Source organism: Eleutherodactylus coqui, chromosome 1 (assembly GCF_035609145.1).
Source record: "Eleutherodactylus coqui strain aEleCoq1 chromosome 1, aEleCoq1.hap1, whole genome shotgun sequence".
Lineage (NCBI taxonomy): Eukaryota > Metazoa > Chordata > Amphibia > Anura > Eleutherodactylidae > Eleutherodactylus > Eleutherodactylus coqui.
The window spans coordinates 421,769,923-421,790,862 of NC_089837.1; the positions used below are offsets into that span (position 1 = coordinate 421,769,923).

Here is a 20,940-nt window from a genome sequence, read left to right on the forward strand (position 1 = left end):
GGCGATGACGTGGGTACCCAAGCCCTACCTGCAATGCTAATTCAGGTTGGGCTGCTGTGCGGATGGCTTCAACGGAAACTGTCCGCAAAGAACCGCTGCAAAATACAACATGCTGTGATTGTTTTTTCTTTTTCCCTCCATTCGCAGAAATCGCAATTCATTTCAGGGAGTGTGAAGGAAAATGTGATCTTTACATAGCATGCTTTGAACGGCACTTGCTGCAGATCCTCCGTATGGACGACAACCGCGGATTCCGCAGCAAATGTTGTTTGGTTTGCAGGCGGCCTTATAGTGGCACCACACACTGAAATTGGAAAACTATGTTTAGGTGGATTAACCCCTTAGTGACGGCTCCATAGTGTTTTTTTTACTTCATGGCATTGCAGGACGTGTATAGCGCTGTGATCTCCCTCCGTACATCGTGGGTGTGAACTGTTTATTGCAGCTGACACCCGCGGACAACAGCCCCAACTCCGCACGGCAGATCAGGGCTGTTAACCCTTTCAATGCCCTGAACGATGTGCAGGGGTCCTGTACGACCCCCCCCCCCCCCCCCCCGCAGTGAAATCGTGAAAGCCGTGCGGGTGTCCTGGCAGCCAGGAACCTTCTAAAAGGCCCCAGGGCTGTCTTGGCAGTATGCCTATCAAGCCATCCCTGTTGGGTGGCTTGATAAGACTGCCTGTCAGAATGCAGTATGATGTAATGCCATAGCATTACATAATACTGTAGGTGTGATCAAAGCATCGCTAGTTGTGGTCCCCCTGGGGACTAAAAGAAAATGTAAAAACAAAGTTTTACTAATTATTTTTAAAAAAGTAATAAAAGTAAAAATAAAAGTATAAATAAAAAAACAAAAACCTTTTTGCTATATTTACAATAAAATAATCCAAATAATAAAGCAAGAGTACGTGTTTGGTATAGCTGAGTCCGTAAAAGTCCGATCTATCAAAGTAACGCATTTACCCCACACAGTGAACATCGTCCCAAAAAAAAAATACAGAAGTGCGCTTTTTTTGGTCACCCAGTCTGCAAGAAAAAATGTAATAAACCATCAAAAAGTCTAATGTTTTCAAAAATGGTTCCAACGGAAATGACAAAACGTACCGCACAAAATGAGCCCTCACATAACGGTCAATGGAAAAATAAAAGTTATTGTGTGCAGAAAATGGACACAGAAAATAATTTAAATATCTTTTTAAAAAAATACAAGTAGAGCAAAATAAACTATGTAAGTTTGTTAGTAATCATACTGACCCACCGAACAAAGTTATCAGGTCATTTTTGTTGCAGTTTGTGCGCCGTAGAAACAGGACGCACCGAAAGATGGCGAATGCCTGTTTCCCCCCCCCATGTCTCTCCAATTAGAATTTAAGTGTTTAAGTGTTTTTCAGTACATTATATGGTACATTAAACCGTACCAGTGGAAACTACCACTCGTCCCGCAAAAAACAAGCCCCTGTACAGCTACGTCAATGGATAAATAAAGAAGTTATGATTTTTTAAAAGGGAGGAGGAAAAAATGAAATTGAGGTAAAAAAAAAAATGGAAAAGCTCTGTCACTAAAGGGTTAATAGATGGTGGTTTTGAAGGGAGAATGTCCCGGAGAGAAGTATATACTTGGGTGTCATCAGCGTAGAGGTTTGTCCAATAAGGGCTCTGTAGATGGAAAAGAGGAGAGGACTTCAAACTGAACCCTGGGAACCCCAACAGCCAGAGAAAAGCTGCAAAATAGTGTGAAACCGCCGAGGAACTGCTGAGGTCCTTCAGAATCTCACATTTTAAGGCTACAGTCACACTGATGATCGCAAGATCTGATTGAGAAGTGCAGCCCGATGCAAAAACTCCTCGTATTACTTCAGTGATGTTGCGTTCCTCTGACGTTTGTTTCTTGTGCTTTAGAGGATCAGTGAGTGTTTCCCGTTGCTCTCAATGGGGAACATCGCGTTCGCATGCACATCGCACGGCCTGCAGTGTGTGTTCCATTGAAAACAATTGGTTATGCGTCCTGAGGATGCGAAAAAATAGGACATGCAGCGATTTTGTAGCTCGCAGCAGCGCTGTGGGGCCAAACAGCGCTCATATGCATGACTCCATTCAATTGAATGGAGTTCATATTCATACGAGTTTTGTGTGAGATCCGCGATCGTGTGAATGTAGCCTCAGGGAGCTTTTTAATTGTAAATGGTGTTCTCTTCCATTGTGTAATAGTTTTTAAAAACTGAATTCTGTTGAAGTTGGAGAAGCTTTATGGCTTCATGGCTGATTAAGAACCTTAGCACAATGATCTGAAATTGTGATTACAGCTTCAGGGGAACATCCGGCCAATGTCCCATTTTATTAGGAGAATGATGGGTTCATTTAAAAAAAATATATATATTTTTTTCTTTTTGTTATTAATGGGGAATCAATAGTAAACCGTAGCCACAGATCATTTAAAGGATATCTGGCAAAATTAGTTTTGATTATGATATGCTGAATTGATGTGCGTCCAGTGATGATACATTATATGGAAAGTCTGTATGGATTAAGTAATTACGTTATATCAGCGGGTATTAGCTTCTATTGCTTGCTTGTCTTCAGCACTAATAGGTCTACAGCACAAATTATTCCAATCCATTAATTTTATCTCATGGTTTCTGAGACTACATGAGCAATAACGGTCTTTCATGAAGCCACACAAGCCTCCTAAATGGAAATGTTCACTTTCTTCTTAGTAATCGTACTCATTGATGCCCAATATCTATAATGATTTCCTACTTCGAGCACTTGTGGTTTAGGCTGTCTTAAGACTTGCATTAGTGGCTTTATATGGGACGACTATCTTCCAAATAATCGCTCGAAAGAGCGAATGCAGACGATGGTCGTTCCATGTAAACACGGCCACAACACGGTGTCGAGCAAATTTGCTCACTAGTCTTTAGTAGTCTCTTTTAGCTCCCCTAAAAAATAGTTGCAAGCCGTCCATCCCGCGGCGATTTCGAAAAGGCAATTTCGAAATCTCGGTGTATCTGCGTCATTGACAGTGTGTCATTCTCTGCACTGAGCATGTGCGGTGGCTTGTCAGCTGGCACATGCGCAGTGTATCTGAGACAGGTACGTGGGGGGGGGGGGGGGGGGCGTCACTGGTCGGCAGAGGGTCGGATTTTGCTCCGAGATCTCACAGCTGGAGTAAGACCCGGCCGTGTGCATGTGTCCCAAGGCCTCATGTCTGTGGCATGCGTTAATTTTTTATGCGGATTTCCGCAGCAGATGTACTGCGAGTCATCATTAAATAGATTTCTTTATTGCTTGTGGTAGATCGTGGATTGTGTACCCTCCCTCCTCCCCCCGTACAGATTCACTGCGGATCATCTGCTTGGAAAAAAATCTGCGACCTCCCCAGCCTTTTCCCCACCTCCCTAATTGGTTTTGTAGCCTTCAAATCCACAGTGAATCCAGAAATTTATTTGCGGATGCACTGCGGATCGTAAGCTCCCATGGAGATGAATGGAGCCCATCCGCACATGATATGCGGTAAAATGGAGCATGCTGCGATTTATTATCCACGCGTGGCATCTGCAAATCAAATAAAAACAAATCTGCAAGTGTTAAATGACGTGCGGACACCAAATGCTCCCCTGTGGGTGGCTTGATTTGCGGATCTTGTATGCGGGTGCCAAGCACGGATTCCGCAAAGCAAATCTGCCTGTGGACATTGGGCCTTAGGATACCATTCATTACAGATTTTTGTCACAATAGATAGAAAAAATAGTAATGCATGTAGGGCTATTTATTTGAACACAAATAACTTGGCAGCAGTGCTGCGGAGTAATGGGGGTGTGGGCGGTTTTGGGTGCAGTTGGTAGAAATGTATGGAGTTCAAATTAAAAAAAAATAAATAAAAGTAGAGGACTTAGAAGCTTGACTTTCTTATTCTAAAGCCTTGTTTGGCAGATCCTAATGGACCCCATTAAGTCCTTTTGGTATCTATCATAGGATAGATCCAGCCCTGCATCATCATATTCAGCATGGCTTTGATGGGAATAGCCATAGTGATGCCATATCTGGAATTGCAGGAACAGCCAAACAGTAGCTCTTAAAGTCATCGTTCTTTACTACATATGGGCGATAACAGCAGATGACTAGTTCCAGTGGGCAAAGGCATACACAAATTGGATCACAGAGCGCTCCAAAAAGATGTCTAGTCTCCTCTTAAACTCCTCCATCATTTTTTTTTTTGCCATCACCACGTCCTCAGGCAGAGAGTTCCAAAGTCTCACTGTGCTTACAGTAAAGAACCCTCTTCTGTATTGGTGATGGCACCTTTGTTCCTCCAAACATAGAAGATGCCCTCTTGTTACCGTCGCAGTCCTGGATATAAACAGATCATGAGAGATCCTTATACTGTCCTGTAATGTATTATACATGGTTATTTGGTCACCCCTTAAGCGTCTTTTTTCCAGGGTAAATGATTCCAATTTTTAACTTCATTTGCCATTTTTCTATCCATCCCCATTTGTAGTCGTACAATGTCCTCTGTTGTATTAATTGTCTTGCATAATTTTGTATCGTCTGCAAACATCGATATTCTACTGTGTAGTCCTTCTATCAGGTCATTGATAAATATATTGAACAGAATGGGGATTGCTACTGAACCCTGTGGCATCCCACTAGAGACCATGGCTTAATCCAAGTACAAACCAGTTATTACCACCCTCTGCTTTCTATCTCTGAGCCAGTTCTTTACCCAGATACACACGTTTTCACCCAATCCGAGCTGTCTCATTTTATATATCAGCCTATTATGCGGCACGGTGTCTAATGCTTTAGAGAAGTCCACATATATGAGATCAATAGACTCTCCCAGGTCCAGCCTAGAACTTACTTCATCGTAGAAGCTGATCAAATCTGTCTGACATGATCGACCCCTCATGAACCCGTGCTGCTTAGGGGGTTATACTGTTTTCCTTGAGGTATTCTAGGTTGGCGTCTCTCATAAACCCCTCGAATATCTTTCCAATCATTGAAGTGAGACTTACCGGCCTGTAGTTACCAGGCTCTCTTTTAGACCTCTTCTTGTATATTGACAGACAATTAGATAAGGGGCATGAAAAAATGTGTTTTACACAAACCATTGATAATTTTAGGAATTAATAAATTGTACTTATGATGAATATTTTGCATGTTTGCACTGAGAATTCACCCTTGGAATGTCTGGAATCATGTCAAGTCTTGTAGATATTCGCTATGTGTTGAATAGTTTTAAAGGGAACTTGTCACTAATTTTGTGGATATGAAACCACCTACATCGTTAAAACCAATGTCCCTTTGTGAAAGATATGCTTTTACCAGAATGATTAACAAAGAAAAGTTTAGCGTTCCCCACGTTGCATGTAAATGCCCTGCGAGCAATCCGGGGACTGACTGGACAGTCTTTAGTGTGTGCGCAGATCCCATCACACCGCCCTTCTCTGCTACTGTGACCTGAAATGTTCCCCACGTCCTCAACATGGAGATCTAACCATCGTGCGTGCGCTGGGAACGCCACATGCGCAATTCATCTGCCCCTTTTGTGGACCGATTCAGTAGACTCTATTGCGCCGGCCCCAGTGCTCCCAGCTCACGCATGAGCGTTTCATCACCATGTGAGAGAGGGCCGGCATTAGCGGAGGTGCACAGCCCACCAGAGATGGTCTGGCTAGCCCGCAGGTTGTTAGGCCTGCCTACTGGACCTGTTGCCGGGGCCTTGCATGCAGCACGGGAAGCTTTAAAACGCTGTAAATGTGCATTACTTTGTTTTGCAAGTGCAGGTGGTTTCATATCCACAAACTAGTGACAGGTTCCCTTTTTAAAGGGTATTCCCACCGTTTCAGTTGTTGGCATATTACTAGAAATCAACATCCCGTTACACCTGTAAATTGGGGATCTGCAAATGACGTCGATGACTAATATTTCTGTTTCTTAAGGCATTTTCCAGATCCTCAGGTATTACAGGGCGACTATTCCAACAAAATCCGCAAGATGCATTTAGTTGTCTGGATTAACCCTGTAGGTGATGGTGCGGGCAGCTCTTCTGTCTTCTGCTTGTTCTGTGGTCTTCTGATGTGACACCTCTGCAGGATATTTTAACACAGAAATTAGCATATAAATAGAAGCCTTTTCTGTCGGCCCTGTTTTAAATAAACCAAAGCAAAATAATATTATTCATATTGACAAGTATTTTAAACATACTGCAATTTATAGGGAACAAAATAAGCTTATGGCTGAACGATGACAGTGAGGAATGTAACCTGCTAACTTGTCTGGTCCGGGCACTTCAAGTGCTTTATTACAGAACTGCTTTATTTGCAAACCTTGCTGTTTTATTTCATATACCACTTAATGTGAATTATTTACAGTATATACAACCTGCACACCACGCATTGAAAAATCATACCCTGGAAATGTATTTTCTGCCATGATGGAATGTATAAATGTGGCCAATGTAAGGTCATACAGTATAGAGGGATTTGTAGTTGTAGGGGAAGAACAAGTGAAGAATTTTTTTCTTTTTTTTCTTAAAACCCCGTTATTAAATTTAATAGAAGGTAGTCCGGTGTCCTCGAACCTTATCAATTACCCAGAGCAGAGGACTGTAGCGGCCCTTTTGCACGCAAAAATAATCTTGCAAACGACTAAAAGATTGAAAGATTTAACAATCTATTCGCATAAACTGTTAATGGCCATTAACACGTTATCTTCATTTGCATGTAAAAGGGCATCCATGAGCTGTTTGCATAGCCCAGCATGTGATTAATCACATACCCACCTGTGCAAAAAGCTGCATTGTTCTGTTTCGGGCTGACAGCAGATCGCATTGTTCTGTTCTTGCTAGTGTATACCTGCCGTGGAGATAACAGCATGTGGTCTATTGAGAGATAAATGTGTTTGCTTTATCTGCCATTTGGCTGAACAATGGATTTTAAGTTTGCGCTCATTTATCGCTCATTTTCGGTAGTTTGAACAAATTTTGAGCGATAATCGTTACGTGTAAAAGGGCCTTAAGAAGGACTTGGCATATAGGGTTTCGTCAGGTTATATAACATTGACAGCTCATTATTTTCAGTCAACAGGGTGTAGCACTTAATTAACCCAGGATGACACGATAGCCATTCCAGCGATTATCACTTCTATGAACACATGCAGAGCCTCCGGAGATCACTTCCACCCACTTGCCTCCGTTTACGGTAAACGGGCAGTCATTGATGGATGAACTGCTACCTGTTTATAGACAGAACAATACAGCAGCCGACCATTTATGGGTTTTTTTTTGGGGGGGGGGGGGGGGGGGGGGGGTCTGTATTAAAAATCCGACCAGGAATTTATCACTGATTGTTTTTTCACCGCACTGGTTTACACCTAATAATTGTCATGACGACCATTTAATGTATCCAGCGGTTTGCACTATAATTGTGCCGTGTAAAAGGGCCTTCAGTTTCCCTTGTGGTAGTACTGTAATGGGCCATTTAAATGGGACGATTATCGCTCAAAATTCATTTGAACGAATCTGAGTGATAATCACGCAGTGTAAATGCAAAAAAAAATCGCTCACTATTCATTTGCAGGTCATTATCACTGACTTTTAGTCGGCACAAAAACTATCGCTGGCTTCTTGTTTCATGTAAACGCTCCGCACGCCATGCTTCACATAGAAGAGGAAGTGCTAAACAATCCAGCGACAAAGTCTGTCTAAACGCTCTGCAGGAGCGCCAACGACCTTCGTGGTGACACCCCCGCTCATGCAGTCGTTTAGCCGACTGTCGTCCCGTGTAAAAGGGCCATAAAGTGAAGCCTTTGCTGCCAGATATTCCAGCTGATTGCTGGGGGTCCCACAGCAGGGCACCTTTTTATAAATCACAAGGGAGTTTTTTCTTAAATCTGCTTAATAATTTAAAGTGATAATTTTGGGGTTTCTACTACCAGAGATTAAATTCTGGAATAAGAAGTGATCCGGGGTGGATCCCTAGAGGGGTTACCCCACTTCTGGCTGTTTTGCATTCACTTCAATGGGACTCGGCCTGCGGATGATGTTTGCTAAAATCTGCATATATAGATGCAAATGTCGGCACCCCTCTGACATGCACTGTAAAGGCAGTTTGCATGGCCGCCTTGCAGCTGTTTGTGGGCTGTCTTGCTTATGGCTTTCCTTGGATAATGTATACTGTAAATAAATATCAGGCTTGTTTTTCTCTTTCTGATGACAACTAAAAAAGAAGGCTTGTGTTTTTCAAGAAAAAAAAAGCTCAAATCTGCCCACCATGTCTATACAAATTGTCAGTGTAATCATTTCTCCAGGGGTACGATATACGTTTGGATTAAGTATTGATTTTCACCACCCTAGTAAATGAGCAGGTCTTGTTTTGATATTGAAAAACATTCCGTGACTCCAGTGTTGGCGGATAAAGCAGCAGAACACACAACGCACACGTAGAAGTTGACCTTTTCCCAAAATCCGCTTGCTGTCTTGAATTACAGATCATTTTCCTTTCAGTTTATGGCTAGTGGATGCAGATTAAAGTAAAATCCACCCTTCTAATGCAATTTAGTCTCCTTCTTCCACAGGGGACATTTCGGAAGCAGAATAGGTATTCTCAATCTAAGAACACTGAATACATTGCTATTTCTCTGGTTGAGAAAGGCAACAGGTTAAAGGGGATGCCTGGTTACTGCTTGAAAATTGTCAGGTGCACAAGTCCTAAAATAACAAACCAAGCAGTACTTGCCCTGTTCCTGGCCCCGGCGATCCAGTGCTGCAGACCCTAACGTTTACCTGGTCTCTGCTGACCGCTGGTGTCAGGTGACAGCTGCCTGCCAATCAGCCACAGTGTTGGCATTTGGTACTTCTGGCATTATGGCAACCAGGAAGTGAGTGCTGATGCCAGGAAAGCATATTAGCCTCTTACTCCCCACTTCTTCAAGAGCCAACCTAAACAACCAACCACCGTGAACCAGCCAAACCAAATAACCAATCACCATAAATCAGGCAACCCAAATAACCAATCACCGGGAATAAGTAAATCCAACAACCAATCAGGTTGCGAATGGTGTGCATTTGGGGAGTAATATAGATATATGCACCAGGAGAATGGCCAGTGACGCTGTGGCCTTTGATTGGCAGGCAGTGGTCACCTACCTTTCACTGTCAGCAGAGACCAGGTAAACAGCAGGACTGGATCACCATGGCTGAGGATGAGTAAGTACTGCTTGATTTGTTGTTTTAGGCAGTCTGCACCTGACATTTAATTTTCAAAAAGGACCACCCCTTTGAGGACCAAGCACTGTAAATTTACGGCGCTTGGTTCTGGGCTTTAATCTCGGGCTGTACTTTTGCTATCCTGGCCCAGGATTAAAGATCCTGCTAATTGCAGGAGCAGGTCAGATCCCTGGCTGTTAGCCACAGCCAAGGACCCTGAGGAAAAGACAGAAGCACAGAGATTCCTCCTTTTTGTGTTAGGGGCTTTGTTTTTACAGTGTGCACTATTCTGTTAACATAACTTGCTTATCAGCATGATTGTTGCCATACCAAGTTTTGTAGATGTTTCTTTTTTACTACTTTTGCACAATAAAAACATGTTTGGAAAGAAAAACAATTGAATCTGCATTTCTATGTTCTAAGACCTATGAGCTATGTGGGAAGAGTTGCAGTTTTATTTGTTACTACTTTGGGCTGCATGTGACTTTTGATTGCTTTGTGTTGCCTTTTTGGGGAGGCAAACAAAGGAAAAATAGTTCTGGCACCTTGAAGCATATTTACACGCAAAGATAATCTTTCAAACTATTTTGCATAAAGTACTAATGGGCACTAATGAATTAGCACTTTGTCAGCTTCATTTGTGTGCAAATGAGCCTTAGGGAGCTTCTTGCAGAACTCAGCAGGTGGCCTGAGCTCTGCAATTAATACATTGTTCTGAAAAGGGCTGCTAAGAGAAAGCAATATAATCTCTAGCTCCAGTGGCGATAACCGCCTGTGGTCTGAATGATGGATTTTAAGCTCACTTAAAAATCACGTTTCAGATGAAAAGTGCATGATGGTAGCATTTACACTCAGCGATGATTGCTCATATGCCATCGTTGTAACGCATTTTGAGCGATAATCGTTGCGTGTAAATTGGCCTTTACTTTTTAAAAGTTTTATGGCATTCATCATGCTTGATAAATAAAAGATTTTCATTGTTTGGATGGTTACATGTTAAGTGTGCCTTTTTTTTAAGGTTTTGTTTTGGTGTTTTAGCCATTTAAAAAGGGTTTTTGTGGGGAAAATGCATATTTTTTAAAACTTGATTATTTTCTTTAAATTCAACTTAATTTAACTTTTTAATGTTCACAAGGTGGCAAACGTCCAAAAAAAAACCCCTGTGTACAGCAACAGCGTGGATAATGATGGCAAACATGTAATTTAAAAAAAAAGTATCTTTTTATAATTTATGTAAATTGATTTTATTACTTTATAATTTAACATGAAGCATTTGCCGAGCAACTGGTATCCCAGGAAATGCATGTAGTGTGACAGCTTGCTTCGCTAAGTCCACATCTGTGCTGGATGCTCAGTTGAGCGCCTTCACCGTAAAGTCCTGGTGTACCATTGCTGTCCTATTTTGTGTGAGTACACTAGAGGGCGGATGGACCTCATTATAGTCAGTAGGGTATGTCCGGGCCGCATGGCATACCAGAGGACTAAGGGAGGTGTGAACGTGGTCAGAAAGATATTCCCACCATAAAACCTAGTTGGCATATTCTGTATGTGTTATCCCATTGCCAATCACTTTCTTTTATTTTATGCTCCAGGAAGATATGAATTTAAATGAAGATCGAAAAGCACCGCTGCGCGAGAAAGACTTTGCAACCAAGAAAGAGATGGTCATACAGTATATTAGCACCGCTTCAAATGTTGTAAGTACACCCTGAAAGTTTAATGCCGGCAAATAGTAGAACTTGGCTTGCTGTAATGAGAGGGAGCGCTGAAGTGTGGTTTTGTAGAGCTTCATGTGGGACATGTAGCAGAAATAGAACATTAATTAGATCATTACAGAATGAAAATGTGGAGCAGGAATTGTATCCGTTACCTTCTGGAATCATCGCCCGCAAAGAAGCGCTGCATACAGCCATACAGTGTGAAGACTTGGAGCCGTCCCGGGGGTTCCCTGGAGAGCGCAGCCGCTCATGTAGCATTACAGAAGGTCCCCGTAGAGCACCGCCGCACACGTAGCATTACAGGAGGTCCCCGTAGAGCGCAGCCGCACACGTAGCATTACAGGAGGTCCCCGTAGAGTGCCGCCGCACACGTAGCATCATAGGAGGTCCCCGTAGAGCGCCGCCGCACACGTAGCATCATAGGAGGTCCCCGTAGAGCGTAGCCGCATGCGCAGCAAGACAGGAGGTCCCCGTAGAGTGTAGCCGCACACGTAGCATTACAGGAGGTCCCCGTAGAGCGTAGCCGCACACGTAGCATTACAGGAGGTCCCCGTAGAGCACAACCGCACACGTAGCATTACAGGAGGTCCCCGTAGAGCGCAACTGCACACGTAGCATTTACAGGAGGTCCCCGTAGAGCGCAGCCGCATACGTAGCATTACAGGAGGTCGCCGTAGAGCGCAACCGCACATGTAGCATTACAGGAGGTCCCCGTAGAGCGCAACCGCACATGTAGCATTTACAGGAGGTCCCCGTAGAGCGCAACCGCACACGTAGCATTACAGGAGGTCCACGTAGAGCGCAGCCGCACACGTAGCATTAGAGGAGGTCCCCGTAGAGCGCAGCCGCACACGTAGCATTACAGGAGGTCCCCGTAGAGCGCAGCCGCACACGTAGCATTACAGGAGGTCCCCGTAGAGCGCAGCCGCACACGTAGCGTTACAGGAGGTTTCCGTAGAGCGCGGCCGCACACGTAGCGTTACAGGAGGTTTCCGTAGAGCGCGGCCGCACACGTAGCGTTACAGGAGGTTTCCGTAGAGCGCAGCCGCATACGTAGCATTACAGGAGGTCCCCGTAGAGCGCAGCCGCACACGTAGAGTATCATCGCCACTTATTGGATTTCATATATATTCTTTTTCCCTTTTTAGTTGGCTTTAATGCCTTTCTATGATGCCGTGTGCAGCAGCATGTATCGCGACTCTATTACTTGTTCTGTCAGACTGTTAGGCCTCTCTCTCTCACAGGAGCTTTTTACCACGAGTAATGCCACGTTTTGAATGCCGCATTAATCGCGATGTAACGCTCCCATTGAAATCAGTGGGGCCTCGCAGACCTGCGTACGACTGTGGTGCTGGGCGGCACTTTCCAACATGGTCTGCTCCATCTTTGTCTTTTTCGCTTTAGCACATCCCATCATTGCTATGATTGTAGTTTAATGCACCTCATCATCCATCACAAAGTGACACGTTTGCCGATTTCATGTGTGACAGCGGCCTTAGGACACTCTCACATGTGTTTTCGCCTGCGTTTATGACCATGCTGAAAATGCAGTAAACGCTGTGTTTAGAAACCGCAGCACTTCTACGAGCACGTGTGTGAATGGCCTTAGGCTAAGTTTAATTTACATGGGACAACTGAGCGCACAAGCACCGTGGACTGGCACCCGGGTATCTCCCCTTTGCTTACACGGGAGCAATAGTCGTTCAAGCGAATAGAGGCAGAGCGGGCCGCTGTCCTTCCAGTCCGCCAGACTCCATTCACAGTAAGCAAGAGTCGCTCAAACATCGAGTGGCTGCGGTTTAACAGGCGATAGTTGCTTGGTTTTTAGTTCTGCTGAAAGCTAAGTAACTCGGACAAGTCAGCGATATCTCGCTCAGTGCCCTTTTGTACACAGGAATATTATCGCCTGAATTCGCTGTTTCCAGCTAGAATTTGGGCAATAGTCACCCCGTGTTAAAGGACCCTTTTACATGAGACAATGGACGAGTGCATTAGCACCTATCAGTCGTCCCAGCGATACCAGCTCATGGCTTTCACACAGGAGAGCGGATCGCTCAGTGAATGGATGCAGAGCCGGTCGGAAATCGCTCTTAGGTAGTTGTGCGTAGATGAACGTCTAGATGAAGTGTCTTCTGAAGATGCGTTATGGAATGGGCCAGACTCCAGATTTCCACTACAATTTCTGTAAACCATGTTTTTTGAAAGGAGCTGTCCCACAATCATTACATTTCTCTGCTGGGTCACGCTGAACAGACTTTTTTCCAATTGGAATAATTTTTAAATAATGCTTCTGTTCAGATATAGCGGTCACATACCTGATATGATGACCGATGCTCTCCTGATGGAACGTCGCCTAATGTGTCCAGCGCTGGTGAGAAGCTTCTCCTGTTGCAGTAACTCTTATTGTCTGTCTTACGGAGCATGTGTAACCACCGGCGCCAGCCGCGTTCTACAGAGTAAAAGAGCAGAAGGCACCAGAACTAGTATGCAGCAGCAAGTATTTGTTCTATGATTCCGATGGAAAAAAAAAAATCTTTACTGTCAGGGAACAATGTTGCTGCAACAAAAAATAGCATCTTCCAATTCATGGCACTTTTTAAAAGGAGAAAAAACACAAAAGAAAGTCCACGTGTAAGAAGTCTGAAGAGAAAGCTTATAGAACTTCTTCCAAACTTTTGGGCAAGCTAACAGGCATAATCCACTGTGTACCGCCCACAAGAGACAAGCACTGCCATACACTGTAATACGTTCCAAGATAGAACATATTGCAAATTTTTTTTTTTGTGCACGTATTTTGCACAGTTTGTATGAGCAGAATAATGTACGTGCATGGCCGATTACTACCACACATTCCGTGCACACAATACACTGCGGTAATACGCAATCCGCATACGGTCGTGTGAGCTCGGCCTGACACCTAGGTGTTTGCTGATGCTATAGCTACAAAACCTTGCACTTTCTATACTAATGGAGCATACTTGTATATTACAGTACCCTTTTATGTCAAACATCTAAATAAGTAACCTGACTATATTAGGAGTGCAGAGCGGGACTTTACAGAGGCCTGTCACTGAAAATAAAGGCCTGGAAATAGCTGCTATGCTGTATGTTCTATATTTTGTACAGTGGCATTATTCTGTATTCCTTATTGTATTCTAGTAGCGTGAATTAATGCAGAATCTGTGTGGCTAGAGATTATTAAATCTTTTTGTAATGTGCTGGGCTTATTCTTCCTTCGGATCCCATTTATGCTCACACACATCTTGTTCAGCATCTCTATTGATATAGCTGGCAGCACAATGGCTTCCTCCAAGTGTCATTGCACATAGTGCAGCTGGTGTAGCGATCCAACTTGTTTCTTCCTTGGGGAAAAGAGCTCAGCAGTTTGTTCTCTAAATAAATTACTTTCTTTTTTATGTAAGTTGCAGCATGAAAACACTTGAGGGATTTTAAACCAATCATTGGGAATCTAAATATACTGCAGATGTTGGTTCAATTAAGAAAGTCTGATGAGCAGAACGTCTTCAATACATTTGAATTTGAAATGATCTATTATCATTTTCAGGGGAAGAACTGCACCCAAAACAGTGTTTGACTGGAGTTAAAGAGCACTCCTAATGCATAGGTGCATAGCATTATGAATGTAGATTGCTCTGAATGGAATGCCTCTTTTATGATATGGTACTAGATAACACTCGCATGAGTAATTGGGCAGCTTTGCCGTTAATAATTAAATGTAAATGGCAGAAATAATGAAATACAAAACCATTTTAGACATTGTGCAGCAAGTTCATTCAATTAACTTTTGTAGGACTGGCTACAGAGTCTATGGAACTTTGCAGATATCTTTTTCAGACTAATCTGCTGTGTGTGTACATGATGAAGAACATTTTTTATGGTTGGCATTAGACTTGTAATTCTGCCTTTTTTTCTCCACTTTTCCCCTGTGCATGATGAGTCTCTAATTTTCAGTTTTCTCTGACCTGGAGTGTGAAGACTAGCTGCTATGTCTCCCATACACTGAACATGGAGAAAACAGGAGATTCTGCTTCCTAACAGAGAAGTAACAGCATCATGGAGGGCAGTGTACAGCAGTACTGAGCAATTTAGATCTGTCAGTAGCTGCAACAGAGCTAATTGCTTACTGTTGGCTGCAGCCACGTTTGTGTGAGTTTCTGCTTCTGTCCACCTTTACTTTCTAAAGACTTTTATGGGAAACCTAAAACAACCACTGTGTTCTGTCTTATCTAGAGGCAGACTTAAAATAGCAGACAGTAGACTACAAATTAGAAGGGCCTGGAGACTCATAGTGGTCAGCACTTTATATGGATTAATGTCAATTTAGGTAAATCTAGTAATCTGCACTCAAATGAAAAGGATCACAATATCACCAAGACGATATTTAATAATGATATACCTGCTTTATCTAGAATAATTCGGCCATGCAAAGTGCAACGTTTCAGCAACTATAGACTGTCTTCTTCAGGCTTGATGCTCTGTGATCACTTGCACACTACATTCAGGTGCCGGTCTTCATCTTTTCTTTTCTGAAGTGATTTGTACTTTTGTTAGTGATCCCATTGGCTTTTGCATAAGTACAAGTTTGTTAAACAGTTAGTGACCATTAAATTCCTTTGTGTGGTTATTAGGCTTTCCTGTCATTGTGAAAGCCTAATAAAAGTCATTGTGAAAATATTTTACTGGTGGTAAGTACAGGGTGTCTCACTTAAAGTTCAACCCTTATTTCAGTTCGTAATTTGTGTAGAACTCGACTCATATTTTTGGGAGTGCAGTATTTCTCATATCAAGTTTCCCACCACAAGTGTACTGTTTGTCAGGGTGCAGCACCTTCGGGGGTGCTGTTGGCGTTTCCGGAGAGGTTGGGGCTCTCGGTAACTAATTAGAGCTCAGCTTACGTTTTATCGGGTTTTTGAAATGCTTGCTATGGACAGTCTGACAGGTTTGGTAAACGAGGCCCAGTGTCGTCTGCAAGGTTTTATCATTGCTGAGAGTTTGTGTCACTGAATGTTCCATGGTAGAATGTGTGTTTTTCTTTTCCTTTTCTTGTGCGCATGCACTGGGTGAGCGGCTTGTTCGTAGAATTTCAGCAGCAATTTTGGGCAAAGTTTCGAGGTCGCACTGTACTCAACAAGACAACTATTTAGTAGATAGTATTTGTCACCGTGACAGAAAGGAAAACCCTGTGTGTCAACAAGCCTATCACCGAGGGAATCACTAAAATATAACTTTTATTAGGTAAAGATAAAAATAAAAATGTATAAAAGGCGTGGACTCTTATTCCAGTTACACTCCTACTGGACAAGTAGATATTCTAACAGTAGTAAGTCCATATAAGTATATACCAGATGATGCGCTAAGTTCTAACTCCACAACCACAATGACCCAATCTATATTGTTGGTGCATGGGTCGAGATATATATTATGGTTGTGTACAGCTCCACGTGTATAAATGGCCACAAGGGCTAACAAAGCACAATGTAGGTTATATTTTTTGTATTTATACGTTGGAGCCGATAAATGGGTAAAGGCCAGAATAATAAATGTAACCCCCGTCTGGCAGAGTATTGAGGCATATATTAATGCCCAGGAAATATAGCATCAATCAGGTATGTACTATGTGGTATATCCCCTATTATGGTGGATTATACCCTGATGCGATAACCAGCTATGATTGCTGCTCATTTTCACACAGCCGTTCAGGCTGTTCGGTTCTATAACCTAGATTCACCATCCTGATGATGCGGTCACTGCATTAAGGACCGTGGAAACGCGTAGATGGTGTTAGCCAGCCTAAGATAGCCTTATTGTTGTACTTGACATGCCACAGATGTCCACATCATTGTATATCGGGCTATCTATGCTTAAATGGTGATAGTGAATGCAGCAGTTACTGACAAAGAGGGTTCATTATATATCTTATTGAACCCTCTTCAGTTTAGCTGCTCGTAGCTGCTGGTGATTATAAAATCTCACAAACAGCGGCATTCATCTCTAGTGAAGCAGTGATCAGCTGTTTTTATTAGCTGCACTCAGCAGTGTTTAGTCCATGTGACAGGGTCTTATGAGTTAATGACCCTGGTCTAAGACTCTCCGCTGTGTCTGTCCCTAATGGGAATGTGGTAAAATAAAAGGAACGTTTGGTGCTGTAATATGTCCTTGCACCATTTAACTCCTAGTTACAGACCACTCAGCGCTGCAGTCTATTCGCCAGCTTTTATATAAACTAGATAAACACGCTAAATGACGTTAGTCAAGCGAGTCACTATATAGATAAAATTAGTGACCGTGTTTACTATAGCTGGTTATCGCATCAGGGTATAATCCACCATAATAGGGGATATACCACATAGTACATACCTGATTGATGCTATATTTCCTGGGCATTAATATATGCCTCAATACTCTGCCAGACGGGGGTTACATTTATTATTCTGGCCTTTACCCATTTATCGGCTCCAACGTATAAATACAAAAAATATAACCTACATTGTGCTTTGTTAGCCCTTGTGGCCATTTATACACGTGGAGCTGTACACAACCATAATATATATCTCGACCCATGCACCAACAATATAGATTGGGTCATTGTGGTTGTGGAGTTAGAACTTAGCGCATCATCTGGTATATACTTATATGGACTTACTACTGTTAGAATATCTACTTGTCCAGTAGGAGTGTAACTGGAATAAGAGTCCACGCCTTTTATACATTTTTATTTTTATCTTTACCTAATAAAAGTTATATTTTAGTGATTCCCTCGGTGATAGGCTTATTTAGTGAATAGCAAACAAACTGGATATGCCAACTTTTGTTGAATACCCATCGGGGGGGCAGCCGAATAATGTCAGTGGCCTCAGTCTAGGCTGAGATGGTACACTTGCTCCATTCCCCGTAAAAGCATCTTCTTCGTTCATCACAATAAACTATTAAGTCCCTGGTAATATGTTAGAGAGCCATTAAAAAAAAAAAAGCAAGCAAAGTTGAAACTTTACCCAGTACCGTTGTTTAGGTACCGTTTAGGAACTGCGACTGCCTGATAGGTTGAAGTGTGTGAAGTATTGGAACTGGTTCCAATGAAACTTAAGCCAACATCAGGAACTATTGAACATTACATGGTTCTTAAACAAAGCATGGTTCAATGGCCAAAATACATGGAATTGGCCAGCAACTAACCCACAAAAAATCCATGAAAAGCCACTGCATCCCGTAAAAGTCAGTGGGGTGCGCACTTTCACCGCCTCTTGACCGACCCTATCTTCTTCAGTGATGCCATTAACACCAAACATTACCTGACAATATTCACAGACTTCTTGAATCAGCTGGAAGACGAAGAGCTGTGGAACAGTTACTTCCAGATGACTGAGGGACTTTTCACAGTGTGGCCAGAGCTGGGTGGAAATTCGTTGTTTCTTTGAGGACCGGATTATCTGTTAGGGTCTGTGGCTACCAAGATCGCCAGACCTTACACCGGCAAACGTTTTTTCTGTGGGTTCTCTTAAAGGGCATAATGTTTACCATAAACTCTGCACTGAAGAACATCATTAGACATGGAACTGTTGCAATCAGTGTGGGCTTATTGCAGTACATGTTTGACAACATAGAGCGCCGGGTTCCGGAGTGCTCGAAAGTTGGCAGTGGCCAATTTGAGCATCTTCTGTGATGACTCTGAGCTCATGGAGAACCAAGGCAGATGTTAGTATTCTCTCCTCTGAGAGTGAAACACCCTGTAGTTTTTATGTTTTGAAATGGATGTTATGTTTAGGTCAATGGAGGAAATTTATCGTTTAGTCCCTTAATTTTAGTCTGGTTAGACCAGGGGAGATTCATGATATTTGGTTTATCCTACTGGACATTTTCCACATTGTGCTATCTCTTGGTAGGCTTACTTTAGAATAGAATTCCCCTTATTACAGTTTTTAGTACTTCTCTTAGCTTTGCTCTCTTTTTTTATACCCTAAAATGCATAGTAAACTTTATGCACAACATTTGCAGTTTTTATGTAATTTATGCCAAATTTCTGGTTCATTTTGATGAATAAGGCCTCCCTCACACAGGCGGTTTGTACAGCATTTAGTGCTGCCTTTTCAGCACTGCGCTAAATGCTGTAAAACACTCCCATTCATTTCAATAGAGCTGCTCACACAAGCGTCAAAACGCAGCGTCTTCAACAACAATGCATGTTCTAGCTCTGGTCGTTTTCAGCTGTGTCGCCCAGTGAAATAAATGGGCAGCGGTTTCAGCACTGCTGAAAACGTGGCACAACTTGGTACCACGTTTTTGACAGTGCTAAACGCAAGCGCTAGCTACACTACCTAAATAAATCAATGCTCGCCTTGGCGGCGCTGTCAGGGTTCCTGACGCTGCTCTCCGGAGCTCTGGGCAGGCTTCCGGGCAGTTGTCAGTGCCAACAGAGCATCTTTTGCTAGTGACGGGGTTTGAAGACCCCGCCTTCAGCAAGAGATTGCTCTAATTTGCTGACTCAGCCAATCTCAGCCATTCATTGAATGGCTGTGATTTGTGCACCCAGTGCTGGCTGTGATTGGCTGAGCCTGCGAGCTCAGCCAATCAGAGCAATCTCTTGCTGAAGGCTGAGTCTTCAAACCCCGTCTCTAGCAAAAGATGCTCTGTCGGCGATGACAAGTTCTCGAAGCTCTGAAGAGCAGCGGCAGGGACCCGGGTGGCGCCAGCTAGAAGAGTATTATTTTTCCAGCTTCGTTGGCTGCACTGAAAAATGCAGCAAAAATGCATGACAACGCTGCTAAAACCGCAGTAAACACAGCTTTGAAAGACGCAGCGGTTCTGCAAATGCCTGTTTAAGGGAGGCCTAAGGCTGCCTAGACATCTGCGATGGGACCTCTCTTCAGCGGTCCTGTCGCAGATTCGGCACAAAATACCAACGCTTGCATTCAGCACTTTTTCCTTTGATAAAATGCCAGGCAAGTGGTCAGAAACCGAACAGACCCCAATATAGTCATTGAGGCTCATTCAGTTCCGCCATAAGACATGCACTCGTTTGGCCAGGGGATTGCCCTTTTGCACGAACGAAGCAAGGAAAACTGAATCCCCACCACAGATGTGAAAGCAGCGTAAATCTCTCCTAATGTTTGTAGCAGCAAATATGCATTTTAAATCCACTCTGCTATTTAGCGTTTAATGAACTGGAGCAATACATCATAATAAGGAGAGAATCTTTTCGACACAGCAGTATAAATTCTAGTTGGGACAGGGCTTTTGGAACGTGTTAGCGCCATTCCACCATGGTCCTCTTTTTGAATTTTCTCCCACTGTGGCTATAAGGCTCATCTGTGAATGGTTGGTATACTTTAAGAGATACTTATTTTTTTCAGTACATTTTAAAGATATTCTTCATTATGAAAATCCAAGTTCCGCAACCTATGCTAATTTAGCAAGTGCAATCTCAAAGTGTCACTTCTGCAAAACCAGCCTAAAATTGCTGAATTAAAAAATACACCTTTGTTTTAATGTTTCACAATTTGACTAAGGAGTCTTTAAAGGGGTTGTCCCGCGGCAGCAAGTGGGGTTATACACTTCTGTATGGCCATATTAATGCACTTTGTAATATACATCGTGCATTAAATATGAGCCATACAGAAGTTATTCACTTACCTGCTCCGTTGCTGGCGTCCCCGTCTCCATGGCTCCGTCTAATTTCGGGGTCGTCTTGCTTTTTTAGACGCGCTTGCGCAGAAGGGTCTTCTCCTTCTGGTCGGACCGGGCACAAGCGGCGTTCTGGCTCCGCCCCCTTCTACGCGTCATCGCGTAGCTCCGCCCCGTCACGTGTGCCGATTCCAGCCAATCAGGAGGCTGGAATCGGCAATAGACCGCACAGAGCCCGCGGTGCATCGTGGGTGAAGATCCCGGCGGCCATCTTGGAGAAGGAAGAAGTCGCAGAGCGGGGATTCGGGTAAGTAATATATATATTTTTTTATTTTAACACATCCCTTGGGTGTGTCCTGCGCCGAACGGGGG

At 43.2% G+C, this 20,940-nt stretch overlaps 1 protein-coding gene across 3 annotated transcripts in view; it reads left to right on the forward strand.

Annotated features, from left to right (window-relative positions):
* Positions 1-20,940, forward strand: part of DIAPH3 (diaphanous related formin 3) — a 611,019-nt gene that overhangs the window by 117,881 nt on the left and 472,198 nt on the right. For all 3 annotated transcript variants that reach the window (XM_066581399.1, XM_066581379.1, XM_066581388.1), the window contains one exon: positions 10,804-10,908. In XM_066581399.1, the coding sequence (XP_066437496.1) occupies positions 10,804-10,908 (105 nt within the window). The remainder of the gene's footprint in view (positions 1-10,803; positions 10,909-20,940) is intronic.